Source organism: Piliocolobus tephrosceles, chromosome 6 (assembly GCF_002776525.5).
Source record: "Piliocolobus tephrosceles isolate RC106 chromosome 6, ASM277652v3, whole genome shotgun sequence".
NCBI lineage: Eukaryota > Metazoa > Chordata > Mammalia > Primates > Cercopithecidae > Piliocolobus > Piliocolobus tephrosceles.
The window spans coordinates 84,966,419-84,978,175 of record NC_045439.1 but is presented as its reverse complement, the minus strand read 5'-3'; the positions used below and the strand labels follow the sequence as shown (position 1 = coordinate 84,978,175).

At 52.9% G+C, this 11,757-nt stretch overlaps 1 protein-coding gene across 1 annotated transcript; it reads right to left on the bottom strand.

Annotated features, from left to right (window-relative positions):
* RPP25 (ribonuclease P and MRP subunit p25) lies at positions 1-2,636 on the bottom strand. The gene has a single exon (XM_023196712.2). It carries the CDS (start codon positions 2,154-2,156, stop codon positions 1,557-1,559), a length of 600 nt encoding a protein of 199 aa, XP_023052480.1. The 5' UTR covers positions 2,157-2,636; the 3' UTR covers positions 1-1,556.
* Between the last annotated feature and the right edge of the window lie 9,121 nt (positions 2,637-11,757).

Below are 11,757 nucleotides of genomic sequence, written 5' to 3'. Positions count from 1 at the left end.
TCTCTTGTCACCAGCAGGATTTATTTCAGGGTTCTGCCAGCAAAATGACTTATAAATATATTCTTCTGCATTTCCCCCTTTCCAGGGGTGCTGCTGAGTTGCATGGGATGAGATCTGCTTCTGAGATCCTGGGGCTGTATGCCACCCCCAACTCACCAGAGCTCTTCCAGCACACAGCACCACCCCCACCCCCCAGCTGGCTTAGAGTTGGGCAGAGAAGCTTATGAGGCTGTTATCTCTCAACAGACAGCTGTGCAGGGCTGGAGGCAGTAGCTTATCAGGAGGCCTGCAGTGATTCACAGCCCAAGTCCCAGCTTCTCTGCTGAATAGTAATTTCCAGCAGTGGATTTGTGCTCAGTCTCTCTCCTCCCCCTTTCCCAAGGGTGTGCTGTCCTTTCTCAGAGAGAAGGCAGTGAAGGGGAGATCCTACTCACGGAGCTGGGGGCTTTGTGCCAGCCTTCTGGGTAAGGTTCAGTTTATTGTCTGGAGGCTGCAGGTTCAGGGACCTCAGCAGGGTCTGCCACCCTTTGCAGTGACCTCCAGGAGACTTCATCCATGCTCTCCTTCCACTCCTTCCTTTCCCTCCCAGAAAAGCAATGTGCCACTCCCTTTCCCTTAGTGGCGATGTACAGGGAAGCATGGGCCCCCATTGGCCACAGCCCCTGAGGCCAGGGCCAGCCCGGGAGGGCGGAGTAGGGGAGGAGAGAGGAAACAGCCAGGGACTGGGAAGTGCCTTGCACCATTTTGAAGCTGTCCAGTCTCTATGCCTGACCCTGAAGACTCCAAAGGCTCAGGACGCAAGGCTGGAGGGGAGGGGAGACACAAAGGGCCAGGCCAGAGCTGTCTCTGCACAGGCGGGTGGTTAGAAAAAAATTTGGGGACAGAGCCATTTTTGTGCTTGTTTTATTGGAAGCAAGACTCCAGTTGCAAGGCTCAGGGGAGGAGGCCTGGAGAGTTCAGTCCTGGGTCTCCCTCTGGGCCAGCAGGGGGAAAAGGGGTGTTAAAAGAGCTACAACCCTCAGAGATGCTCCTCTGAAGCAGGGGAAGGAAAACTAGAAAGGAAAACTGTCCCAGGGCGGGGAGCGGAATAGGGCCTCCACATCTCAGACTCTCCTACCCTCAAGCAGTCAAGTCTCACCCCCTGCCTTCTCTGTCAACGGTGGGGGTGATTCCAATAACTCTTCTCGGCTTCCACACTCCAGGTGCCCTTCGTGAATGCTGGGTGGCTTTAACCCTTGGGGGTCCCAATCAAGTTTCCAGAATCCCACTGTCCACCATTCTCCCCCAAAGAAGGTCCCAGAAAAGGTGAAGGTGAAATTCCGTGTCTTCAGGCAACACGGGCATAAGCAGCAATCATCGCACGAAGTTTCCCTAAGGTCGTCGGGGATCCTCTCCTGCCAATTCTGGGGCCCCTCTCTTGTCGACTTAAGATCCATGCTACCTGTCTTGAGGAGCTGTGTCCAGGTTGTGGGCTCCGGAGGACCAAGGAGTGAAAGGCTGGAGGTACATTTGAAGGTGGAGGCGCTGGCAGAAGATCCTGCCCACAGTCTGGAGTTCTAGGCCGTCCGATCCTCGTCCGCAGCCCCTGGCTCGGGTTGCGATCGCTTCGCGGAGCCTTCTCCAGCTGCGGGTTCCCCTAGGCTCCTCTTGGACGTTGGCGCGGCTGGCGGGGACGACGGACCAGGATCGGGATTCGGGGGCTGGTAGCCGGGCTGTCGCGGATCCAGTGCGTCCTTGGAAAGTAGGATGGCGAGGCTGGGCACGTTCTTAAGTACGCTGAGACTAGCGACCGGCTCGCCAGGGGTCTGACCCTGCGTGGGCCCAGGCGGGAGGCTCTGCCACACCTCGCGCACGCTCCGGTAGCGCAGCCGCGTGACCTGGTGCAGGCCCGCCAGGCGGCGCTTGAGGATCTCCGCGCACGTGACGGTTTTGGTGGTGGCCCGGCCGCAGCCGCTGAAGACGATGGCGCGCGTGGCTGGCTGCGCCATGCTGGCGGTGGCGAAGGCCATCAGGTTCCGGATCTTGCTGCCTTCCTTGACCCGCATGTGCACCGCGCCCGGCGCCAGGTCTGCGAAGGGGCCAGAGCCCGGGCCGCCCTCCTCGGCCCCGCCCCCCGCTGGCGCCTCCTCGGAGCGCACCTTACGGAAGTTCTCCATGCGCCGTCGTCTCCGGGACCGCTGGTTTTGCCATGGGGCGGCCTCAACCCCGGGGCTGCATGGCCGCCGGTCTCGCCCTGCAAGGGCCCGCAGGGGTAAGGGCGCGGGAGCAGCTCGGACGCCGGCGGGCGGGCTGGGACGGCGCGATCTCGGCCCCACTTCTCTCGAGCGGGCGCCGCTCTACTCCGCGCTCTCGGCGCCCGGTGCTCCGCGCCTTTAGCTGAGGCCCCGCCCCTGCCGCCAGGCCCCTCCCCTGACCCGGCCCGGCCCGCTCGGGCCCCAGCCTCACCAGCCTTTCTTGGCGAGTCCAGGTCCTCAGCTACGCGGGCGTGGGAGCGGGCGCGCTGCGGGGCGCATGGGCAGGTGAAGGTGAAGTTCCACTACAATCGCCATCAGCGCTCTCCGAGCCAACCCTCACAAACCGGCAGCCTAAATAAAAGCTGCGCTTGCGGTGCAAACACCGCTTCAAACCCGGTATCCTAGCCCTTCCGTTGCCACTGAAAGCCGCCCCTCGTCCCCTCCCAGGGAGAGATTTCCGAGAGGCTTGCTGGGGCTTCGCCCCTCCTCTCCCCGCTGGGGAACACCCCCACCTTTTTTCCGCTCCCAAGTATTCTTGCCTCAAGGACAGCTAGTGCTCGGTCAGCAGAGTGCGGGAGGAGCTGGCTGCGGCTCCACTCCGCGCCTCCCCTCGGGCGACTACGTCGCGGCGTGGTCCTCGCGGGGCGCGGGAGACCCAGGCTTCAGCCTCGCCACGCCTGTCTAGAGCTCGAGGCTCCCGGACCCCCGTCCACCCCTGGGACGTGAGGAGTGAGGCTTTGGGCCAGGCTGTTCCCCGAGGCGCGTGAGGAAGCGGGCGAGACCTCTTCTGAAAAGGCGGTAGGCTCGCTCCACCTATTCCCGAGAGCCCACCCTTAGAGCTGCGCGCTTTAGGGTGAGCCAGGCAGGATGCCATGCCAACGTGACCGCCCCCTTCCTCACAGGCGGAATTCGATCAGGCAACCTTGGCCCCTTGAGATCCAGTGGGTCTTTTTTCGAAAGGAGTCTGGGTGAACGCAGGTTTTAAAAAAGAGAAGGGAGGGGCCGGGCGCGGTGTCTCACACCTGTAATCCCAGTACTTTGAGAGGCCGAGGCGGGCGGATTACTTGAGGTCAGGAGTTCGAGACCAGCCTGGCCAACATGGTGAAAACCCGTCTCCTTAAACATACAAAAATCAGCTGGGTGTGGTGGCGCGCGCCTGTAATCCCAGCTGTTCAGGAAGCTGAGGCAGGAGAAGCGCTTGAACCCGGGAGCTGAAGGCTGCAGTGAGCCGAGATGATGCCACTGCACTTCACCCGGGGTGACAGAGTAAAACTATGTCTCAAAAAAAAAAAAAATTAAATTAATTAATTAATTAAATAAAATAAAGAAAGAGAAGGGAGGGAAAGCCCATTCTCCATGATGTGATTATTATGCATTGCATGCCTGTATCAAAACATCTCATGTACCCTCTAAATATAGACACCTATTATGTACCCACACAAATGAAAAAGAAAGACTTTAAAAAAATAAAAGAGAGAAAGAAGGGAGGAAGGTGGGGAGTTGAAGCCCTGGGGGCATTATGGAGCTACTGGATGCCTCTCTTCGGAAACTCCTCGGGACCGAAGGAGAGGCCCGGGGTTTCCTGCCAGGTGAGAGAAGCATTAGAGAAAGATGAGATTGGGACTGTCAGGACTACTGATGGAAGGGAGGGAGTCTGAGAAGGGGCCCTACCCTCCCTAAAACTGCCCTCGGGCCTCGCCCGTCCTCCTTCCACCGGCCCCACGCAGTCAGGACTGAGGGAGGGCGGCAGATCTGGTCCCAGTCAGGCGACTGTGACGGGGCGTGGCGGGGAGGGATACAGAGAGCTGGGGCTGGCAGGCAACCGGAAAAGTGCTGGGGGCATGACGGTGCCTGGGATTGCTGGGCCTCAGTTGGAGATGGGGCTGCCAGACTATCTTCTCTCCCTTCCCGCTGTTCTCACCTCCTGGGCATCAGCAGCAGCTCTTGGTCCCTGCTGTTCAAAACTAGGGTTTACCCCCTTACCACTTGGGAGCGGCTCTCGGTCCCAGCTGTTCAGAACCGGGGTTTACCTCCTTACCACTTCTTGGGAGTGGCTGCGGCGCCTGGACCTTGGCACCCCAGTGTGTGAATGGCTGACCCTCTCCCCGTCTCCTGGTGGAATCAGGAACCCTCGGGGTATGCTCCGAACCAGGACTTCGGTCTCGCTTCAGTCTCCGTGGGCCCCACACAGCGGTGGGGGCTAGAGGCACAGCAGCCTTGGGAAGATACAAAGACTGTCCGCAGCGCGTAGCGGGGCGTGGAGAGCCGAGGGCTATGTAAGGTCAGGCCCTGAGAAAAAGTCCCCGAAAGGCTGGAAGTAACGTTGGAATGGGCTGGTTGTGGAAGGAGCGAGCTCTCTGTCCCCGAGGGTATGCAAGCTTGGGCAGCACGATCACTTGGAAGGGATTAGGCGGAGTTCTGTCATTTGGAGGAAGGGTCCTGGGAGCTTCGGGTTTGTGTAGGGCGAGGACAGGGCGGTTCTGCGTCCGGCCAGGTTGGCTCTCTATGACCCCACCACCCCTACCCTCCTAAACTGCTGTCGGCTGTAGAACACTCGTATTCACTGCTCTCCACAGTCGGTGAAGGGAGAACGCCAAAAAGGCCCGCATCCCCTCCTGCCGGTCCCCTCCTCTTCCCCCGCTCCCTCTGCAGCACTTAAAATGTAAATGTACATCGTGATTAGCCGCGGGGTCGCTAATTACAGCTGAAGCCATTCATTACACTGTCAGCGCGCGTCGCAGCCCGCCGGCTGTGCGCTCTCTCCTGGCGGCGGAGGGACGCGGAGGGTGGGGGCGGGAGATGCGGGGAGTGAGGGCGGAAGGATGGGGTGCTGTGAATTAGGGTAATGTAGCAGGCCGGGAGGAAGCTGGAGTGGGAGACAGCGGGCAGCGAGCGGGGGAAACAGAGTGGGCGGTGAAGGACGGGACGGGGTGGCCAGGAGAGAGGAGAAACGCGGGAGGCAGGAAGGAATTGGGGCATGAAGTAGTGAGGACACAGGCAAAGGGGCTGTATGAGGAGGGAAACAGCGTAGGGGACAGGGCGAAGGGAGAAAAAGCTGTGAAGAGGGTGGGAACCCCAGTGAGGGGCCAGAGTCAGAGGAGGGGAGCAGTGGGCTCAACTTCAGAAAGGCTGGTAAATAAAGTAGAGCATCAGTGGTGCACACCACACAATGGTTAGAAAAGTGGAATCAGTCAAGATGTTGTGTTAAAGGAGCTGGGTGCCAGCCATACACACAGTAGGGGAGCATTTATTTCCGTGTGTGTTTATAGATGTAAATGTATTTTTAAAATATCTGCAAGAAAACAGCACACTGACCTCTTGTTACTGCATCAAGTTTTCATTACCTTCTTTAAGAAAAAAACTATTAAATATGATTACAAAGTTAAATACAGAGTCTTGGAGCAGCTTGTATAAATGAGCTACTGACCCTGAAGCTTCAGCTTCTATTAGCTTCTTTCTGCCTCTGTGTGACCTTGGACAATTTACTTAACCCATTTGCCTTGGCTTTATCATCTGTAAAATGGGGCTAATTATAGTAATCTACCTCACAGAGTGATTATGAGACACAGCCATCTTGGAACCTTGGCTGCTAAGTTCTCGGGGAAGGTTAGCTGTTATTATTTTTCGTCTATTATTTGTGACTAAAATAAATTTTAAAAAAATTTAAAGGGATTAGGGGAAAGAAAACTGGTGAAAAGGAAAAGAAATTGGGAAAGCCTCAGAAATAAAGCCGTTTTCACTCACAGTGACCTGGTGAGTGGCAGGCTAGACTCCTTTCACCCTGGGAGGAGGTGTTGGTGTAGCTAGGCTAGAGCCCAAGCCTAGCCAATACATCTCTGTTAAGGTTCCCTGGGACCTTTCCAGCAGCACACCCTACTTCCTGTGGACAAATCTCTCATGTTCACACTGGAGGGGGATCCCTGGTACAGCCCCTCTCCTCTGTCTCCTGTTGCAGGAGGAGGATGAGGAGCTCTTAAAACTGTGATCCTAGTCCCAGCCTCTTTGGGCAGGGACTTGGGAGCTTGCGAGTAGAGTCAGGAATCAGAAAGTTAGCAGGGCCAGAGGGAACTCAGATTTAGCAGGCACCCACCAAGTGCCCAGCATTGGGTCAGATGTGTTCAATCTCTACAGTCTTCCTTTCCAGGAAGGCATCATCATTGTTTGACAGATGTGAAACTGAGACCCAGAGAGGTTAAATAACTTGCTCTATGTACCACAGCTAGAAAGCAGCAATCACAGATGTTTGAACCCAGAATTTTGACTCCCTTTACTATCTCAACTGAATATAAGAGAAAAATAAACTTTTAAATGACTCAGACTGCCCAACGGGGTTAGCTTTGGGAGATGATGGTGTTTCCACAGTGGGAAAGATGTGTTGGTGATCTGTTCTGCATAAAAATTACCCCACAGCTCAGCAACTTAAAACAGCAAACATTTGGTCAGGTGCAGTGGCTCACACCTGTAATCCCAACACTTTGGGAGGCTGAGGCTGGAGGATCGCTAGAGACCAGGAAGTTGAGACTGCAGTAAGCTGTGATTGCACCACTGCATTCCAGCCTGGGCAACAGAGCGAGACACTGTCTCAAAACAAACAAACAACAAAACCCAAAAACAATCATTTATTATTGTGAGATCACACAATTTCTGAGGGTCAGAAATCCAAGAACAGCTTAAAGAGGTCTCAGCTAGCTCAGGGTCTGTCATGAGGCTGCAGTCAAGATGTCAGCTGGACATGGAGGATCTACTCCGAAACTTACTTCACATGTCAGTTGGTCAGAGACCTCTGTTTCTCCTCTGGTCTGATCATGACCTGGCAGCTGGCTTCCCCTAGAGCAGGTGATCAGAGAGAGACAAAGAGAGAGAGGGACAGAGAAAAGAAGCAGGAAGCTGCAGTGCCTGTTATGGGCCAGCCTCCTCTGAAGTTGCATGCCATCATTACCAGTTTATTCTATTGGAAGGCAGCCCAGCCTACATTCAAAGGGAGGGGTTTTAGACTCCATTTTCTGAAGGGAAGGGTATCAAAGAACTGTAGGCATTTCAAAATCACAACAAAAGGGGAGTGTTTGGGAGGCAAATTTAGGAGGAGAGGGAAGAAGGAATCAACATATTGAAGCAAATACGTGGAAAGAACACTGGCCTTGAATCAGGAGAGCTAGATTTATTTCCTGGCATACAGCAAGCACCTAATAAATGTTTAAGTGAATGCAGGATTGATAACTTTTCTGAGACTGTTTTCACAGACATAAGAGCAGTTACCACCCCACATGCTCTCCTGAGGATTGAGTGGGATTATGGGTATCAGAGCTCTTTGTAAATGTAATAGTGCTGGATGATGATGCCTGGAAGTGAATGTGGTCTGGGACACAGGGAGAAGGCTCTGCCATACAAGAGCCTCTGCCCAGGCCAGGCATCTCTTCTATCAGACTGAGTCCCAGGCCCTGGGGTAGTGCTCTGATTCCAGCCCTCCTTCTCAGCTCTCTATCTCAGCCCCAGTCCAACCTCCTCACCATGGCTCAGTTCTAGGTATTGCTTTTCTCCTTGAGCCAGTCAGGACAGGAGCCTTACCACTGGCCATGCCTCTTGCCTTCAGGCCAGTCTTCCTCTTGTGCTGGCTCTGGCCCCACAGATGGGGAACCGGGGTTTGCACTGCAGATCCAGTGAGTGATGCCATTTGAGGACAATAACCATTAATCTTGCATGAAATTCAATTACTCTCCTAGCAGATAGGCCAAGTCACCCGAGTCCTGAGTGGGAGAGGAGGGCCTAGAATGAATGAGGGGAGGTGTCTGTGGAAAGGGAAAGGAGAGGAGAGGCAAAAGCATCCATGGGACCTGCTTCTCATTCTTCCCAAGACTGGGATGCTGCCACTAGTTACCCCATCTTCCTTCCAGACTCTAGAAGCAAGTGCAGCAAACACCCACTCACCTCGGCAACATTAGTGTTCCCAGGAGAGCTCCTATTCCTGAAAGACTTTCCAAGAGCCTGCTGTGATGCCCAAAATCCTCCATTATTGCTTCCCTCCTTAGGATCAGTTTTGTCCTCTGAAGATAAAGTCCCTCCAAAACGGGAATTGATCAAAACCAAATAATCAGGATGCTTGAGAACCTCGGGATGGGAAGAAGATATAGAGCTGATAAAGTGAGGAATCATTATCAATTACAGCTGACATTTAGTTAGCATGTACTGTGTGCCAGACACTATACTAAGCACTTTACATGTACAAACTCATCACATACAACAAGCACTATGAGGTAGCTGCTACCTACTTCATGTGTAAAGTAGAGCCAGATCCAGAGACAGATGGTCTGGCTTCAGTGTCTGCTCTTAATCATGGCACTAGACCATTGTAGGAGGAGGGGGAGGCAAGGCAGAAAGCCACGAGCTATCATCAAGACCTCCCTGGCTATCCATAATAAAGGGCACAGCACTCCAGGGTGAGTTCTGCTTTGCATTTGCCTGGTGTGGAAGGCATCAGGGCTGGTCCTTCTCCAGCACTGACCTGGGGCAGAGATAGGGTGCTTGGTTGGGTCGGCTTCCCCGGAAATATATCATATGCCCTTCAGGGTGCACTGAAGTTTGTTTGTTTGTTTGTTTTTGAGATGGAGTCTTGCTCTGTCACCAGGCTGGAGTGCAGTGGTGCGATCTTGGCTCACTGCAACCTCCATCTCCTGGGTTCAAGTGATTCTCCTGCCTCAGCCTCCCCAGTAGTGGGGACTACAGGTGCGTGCCACCATGCCCAGCTAATTTTTGTATTTTTAGTAGAGACAGGGTTTCACCATGTTGACCAGGATGGTCTCCATCTCTTGACCTCATCATCTGCCTGCCTCAGCCTCCCAAAGTGCTGGCATTACAGGTGTGAGCCACCTCACCCGACCGAGGTTTTTGTTTACAACTCAGAAAATGCTTGCCCATCTGATACCTAGAAGCAGCTAATAGGGTGGTTATGAGTTTGGACTCTAGAGCTCCACTGCCTGTGTTGGCATCCCAGCTCTGCCACTTACTAGCTGTGCCCTTGGTCAAGCTATGGAACATCTCTGTGCCTCGGTTTCTTTCCCTGTGAAATAGAAACAATGACAATAGTACTCTTAGAATTGGCTCAGGTTAGGCCGGGCATGATGGGTCATGTCTGTAATCCCAGCACTTCGGGAGGCCAAGGCGGGCATAGATAGCTTGAGGCCAGAAGTTTGAGACCAGTCTGGCCAACAGGGTGAAACTCCATCTCTACTAAAAATATAAAAATTAGCCGGGCATGATGGCACACACCTGTAATCCCCGCTACTCAGGAGGCTGAGGCAGGAGAATCGCTTAAACCTGGGAGGCGGAGTTTGCAGTGAGCCGAGAATGGGCCATTGCACTCCAGCCTGGGTGACAGAGCGAGACAGAGCACAAACAAACCAAAACAAAACAACCGAAAAACAAAAAACAAAAAAATGACTGTCTTAGGTTATACCCCAGTACTTCCATGGCGTTGTCACCCCGGTTTTCAGAGACAGGCTGAATCCCTTGTCTATAGACTCAGCTTCTGAGCATTAAAGCTTGTAGGGAAACCGGTGGTGGTGCGGGAATGGGTTAAAAAAACATGGGGAGGCAGAAGGGGGATGTTGACTTCCATGTGGCAGCCAGCACTGTTGGGCCTCAGCTGTTCGTTGACAGGCAGGACTGCAGGCCCAGTGGTTTTATTTTGATTGTGTGTGATTGAACATTTTCTGCTTCATTTCAATGAGAGTTGGATGTATCAGCTTTTCTGAATGTTACATACATAGAACCCTATTTCCTTCACATCCGGTTGAGTCAGGCTCATGACAAACAATGTAATTTCATTGCTGTAGAGGCCCCTAGGGTCTGGAGTACTGGGAAGAACCTAGGGTCTGGAGTACTGGGAAGAAGCCAGGAAATTGTTCCCTTTTTCCTGGGTCACCTCTCTTCATGACAGTTGTTCCTTTCCCACCTCCCCATGATGGTGAGAGCAGAAACAGCATTTTTCACATGTTACCCTTGACACTTCCATCCCCCAGCCTGCCAGCCTGGAACAGAGCCCCAAGATCAAGCTAGATGAATTGGGGTTCCTCTCAATTCCAGGAGACACTTGGTCAAATTCTCTTTATGGCCACGAGGGTAATTACCACCAGATAATTGTCTTCCTTCTCTTGAACCAACAATGAAGTAAATCAAGTGTGCCTGCCATCTACTCTGAAGTAAATCACAAAGCACCCTGTATGTATTCTCCCAGAAGATAAATTTTATACATTTCAACAAGGAAAAAGAACACATTTTGTTTGCAAAATTCCTGGGAGAACTCTCTACTTCTTTCTGCCCAGAAATTATGCGTACCTGCTGATGAATGACCTGCCTGGTGAAGCTGCCTTGGGAGATAATAGAGTTATGATTGGATGTCACCAGCTCTCATCATTTCTGCCCTGGGAGAAGTCACGGGAGCAGGCAGAACTCTTCCCTCCGATGAAGCAGTTGTCTTGTTGTAACCACAGATCTTCCTTCACTGGGGTTGTGGGCACACCTTTAAGAGTCTGCCCTGAAGTTCAAGTGAGGTACACGGTTCCAGTGTTTTCAAAAAACAAGCCCCCAAACTGATGTTTTTATGTGACAGTTTCAGGTTTTTATTTTTAATTTTTTTTTAGACGGGGTCTCACTCTGCTGCCCAGGCTGGAGTGCAGTGGCACGACCTTGGCTTACTACACCCTCTCTGCCTCCTGGGTTCAAGTGATTCTCCTGCCTCAGCCTCCCGAGTAGCTGGGACTACAGGTGTGTGCCACCATGCCCGGCCAATTTTTGTATTTTTAGTAAAGATGGGGTTTCACCAGAATGGTCTCCATCTCTTGACCTCGTGATCCGCCCACCTCGGCCTTCCAAAGTGCTAGGATTACAGGAGTGAGCCACTGTGCCCGGCCTATTTTTATTTTTTAATTTATTTTAGAGACAAAGCCTCATTCTGTTGCCCAGAGCTGGAGTGCAATGGTGCGATCATAGCTCACTGCAGCCCTGAAACCCTGGGCTCAAGGGATTCTGCAGGCACATGCCACGTGGGCCAGTTTCAGGTTTTTAAATGTTGTCGACTGTTTCAGTTATCTATTGCTGAGTAACAAATCACCTTAAAATCACAAATCACCAGACCGGCACGGTGGCTCACGCCTGTAATTCCAGCACTCTGGGAGGCCAAGGTAGGCGAATCACGAGGTAGGAGATCGAGACCACCCTGGCTAACACGATGAAACCCCGTCTGTACTAAAAATACAAAAAATTAGCTGGGTGTGGTGGTGGTGGGTGCCTGTAGTCCCAGCTACTCAGGAGGCTGAAGCAGGAGAATGGCATGAACCCGGGAGGTGGAACTTGCAGTGAGCCGAGATCGCGCCACTGCACTCCAGCCTGGGTGACAGAGCGAGACTCCGTCTCAAAAACAAAACAAAACAACCCAAAAAACAAACAAACCACAAATCACCGTGGCTAAAATAGCAATGATGTACTATTATTATTATTATTATTATTATTATTATTATTATTATTATTA

What these genes read in the sequence shown, in the direction of transcription:
- RPP25 (XM_023196712.2), bottom strand. Translation starts at nt 2,156, where the DNA reads ATGGAGAACTTCCGTAAGGTGCGCTCCGAGGAGGCGCCAGCGGGGGGC.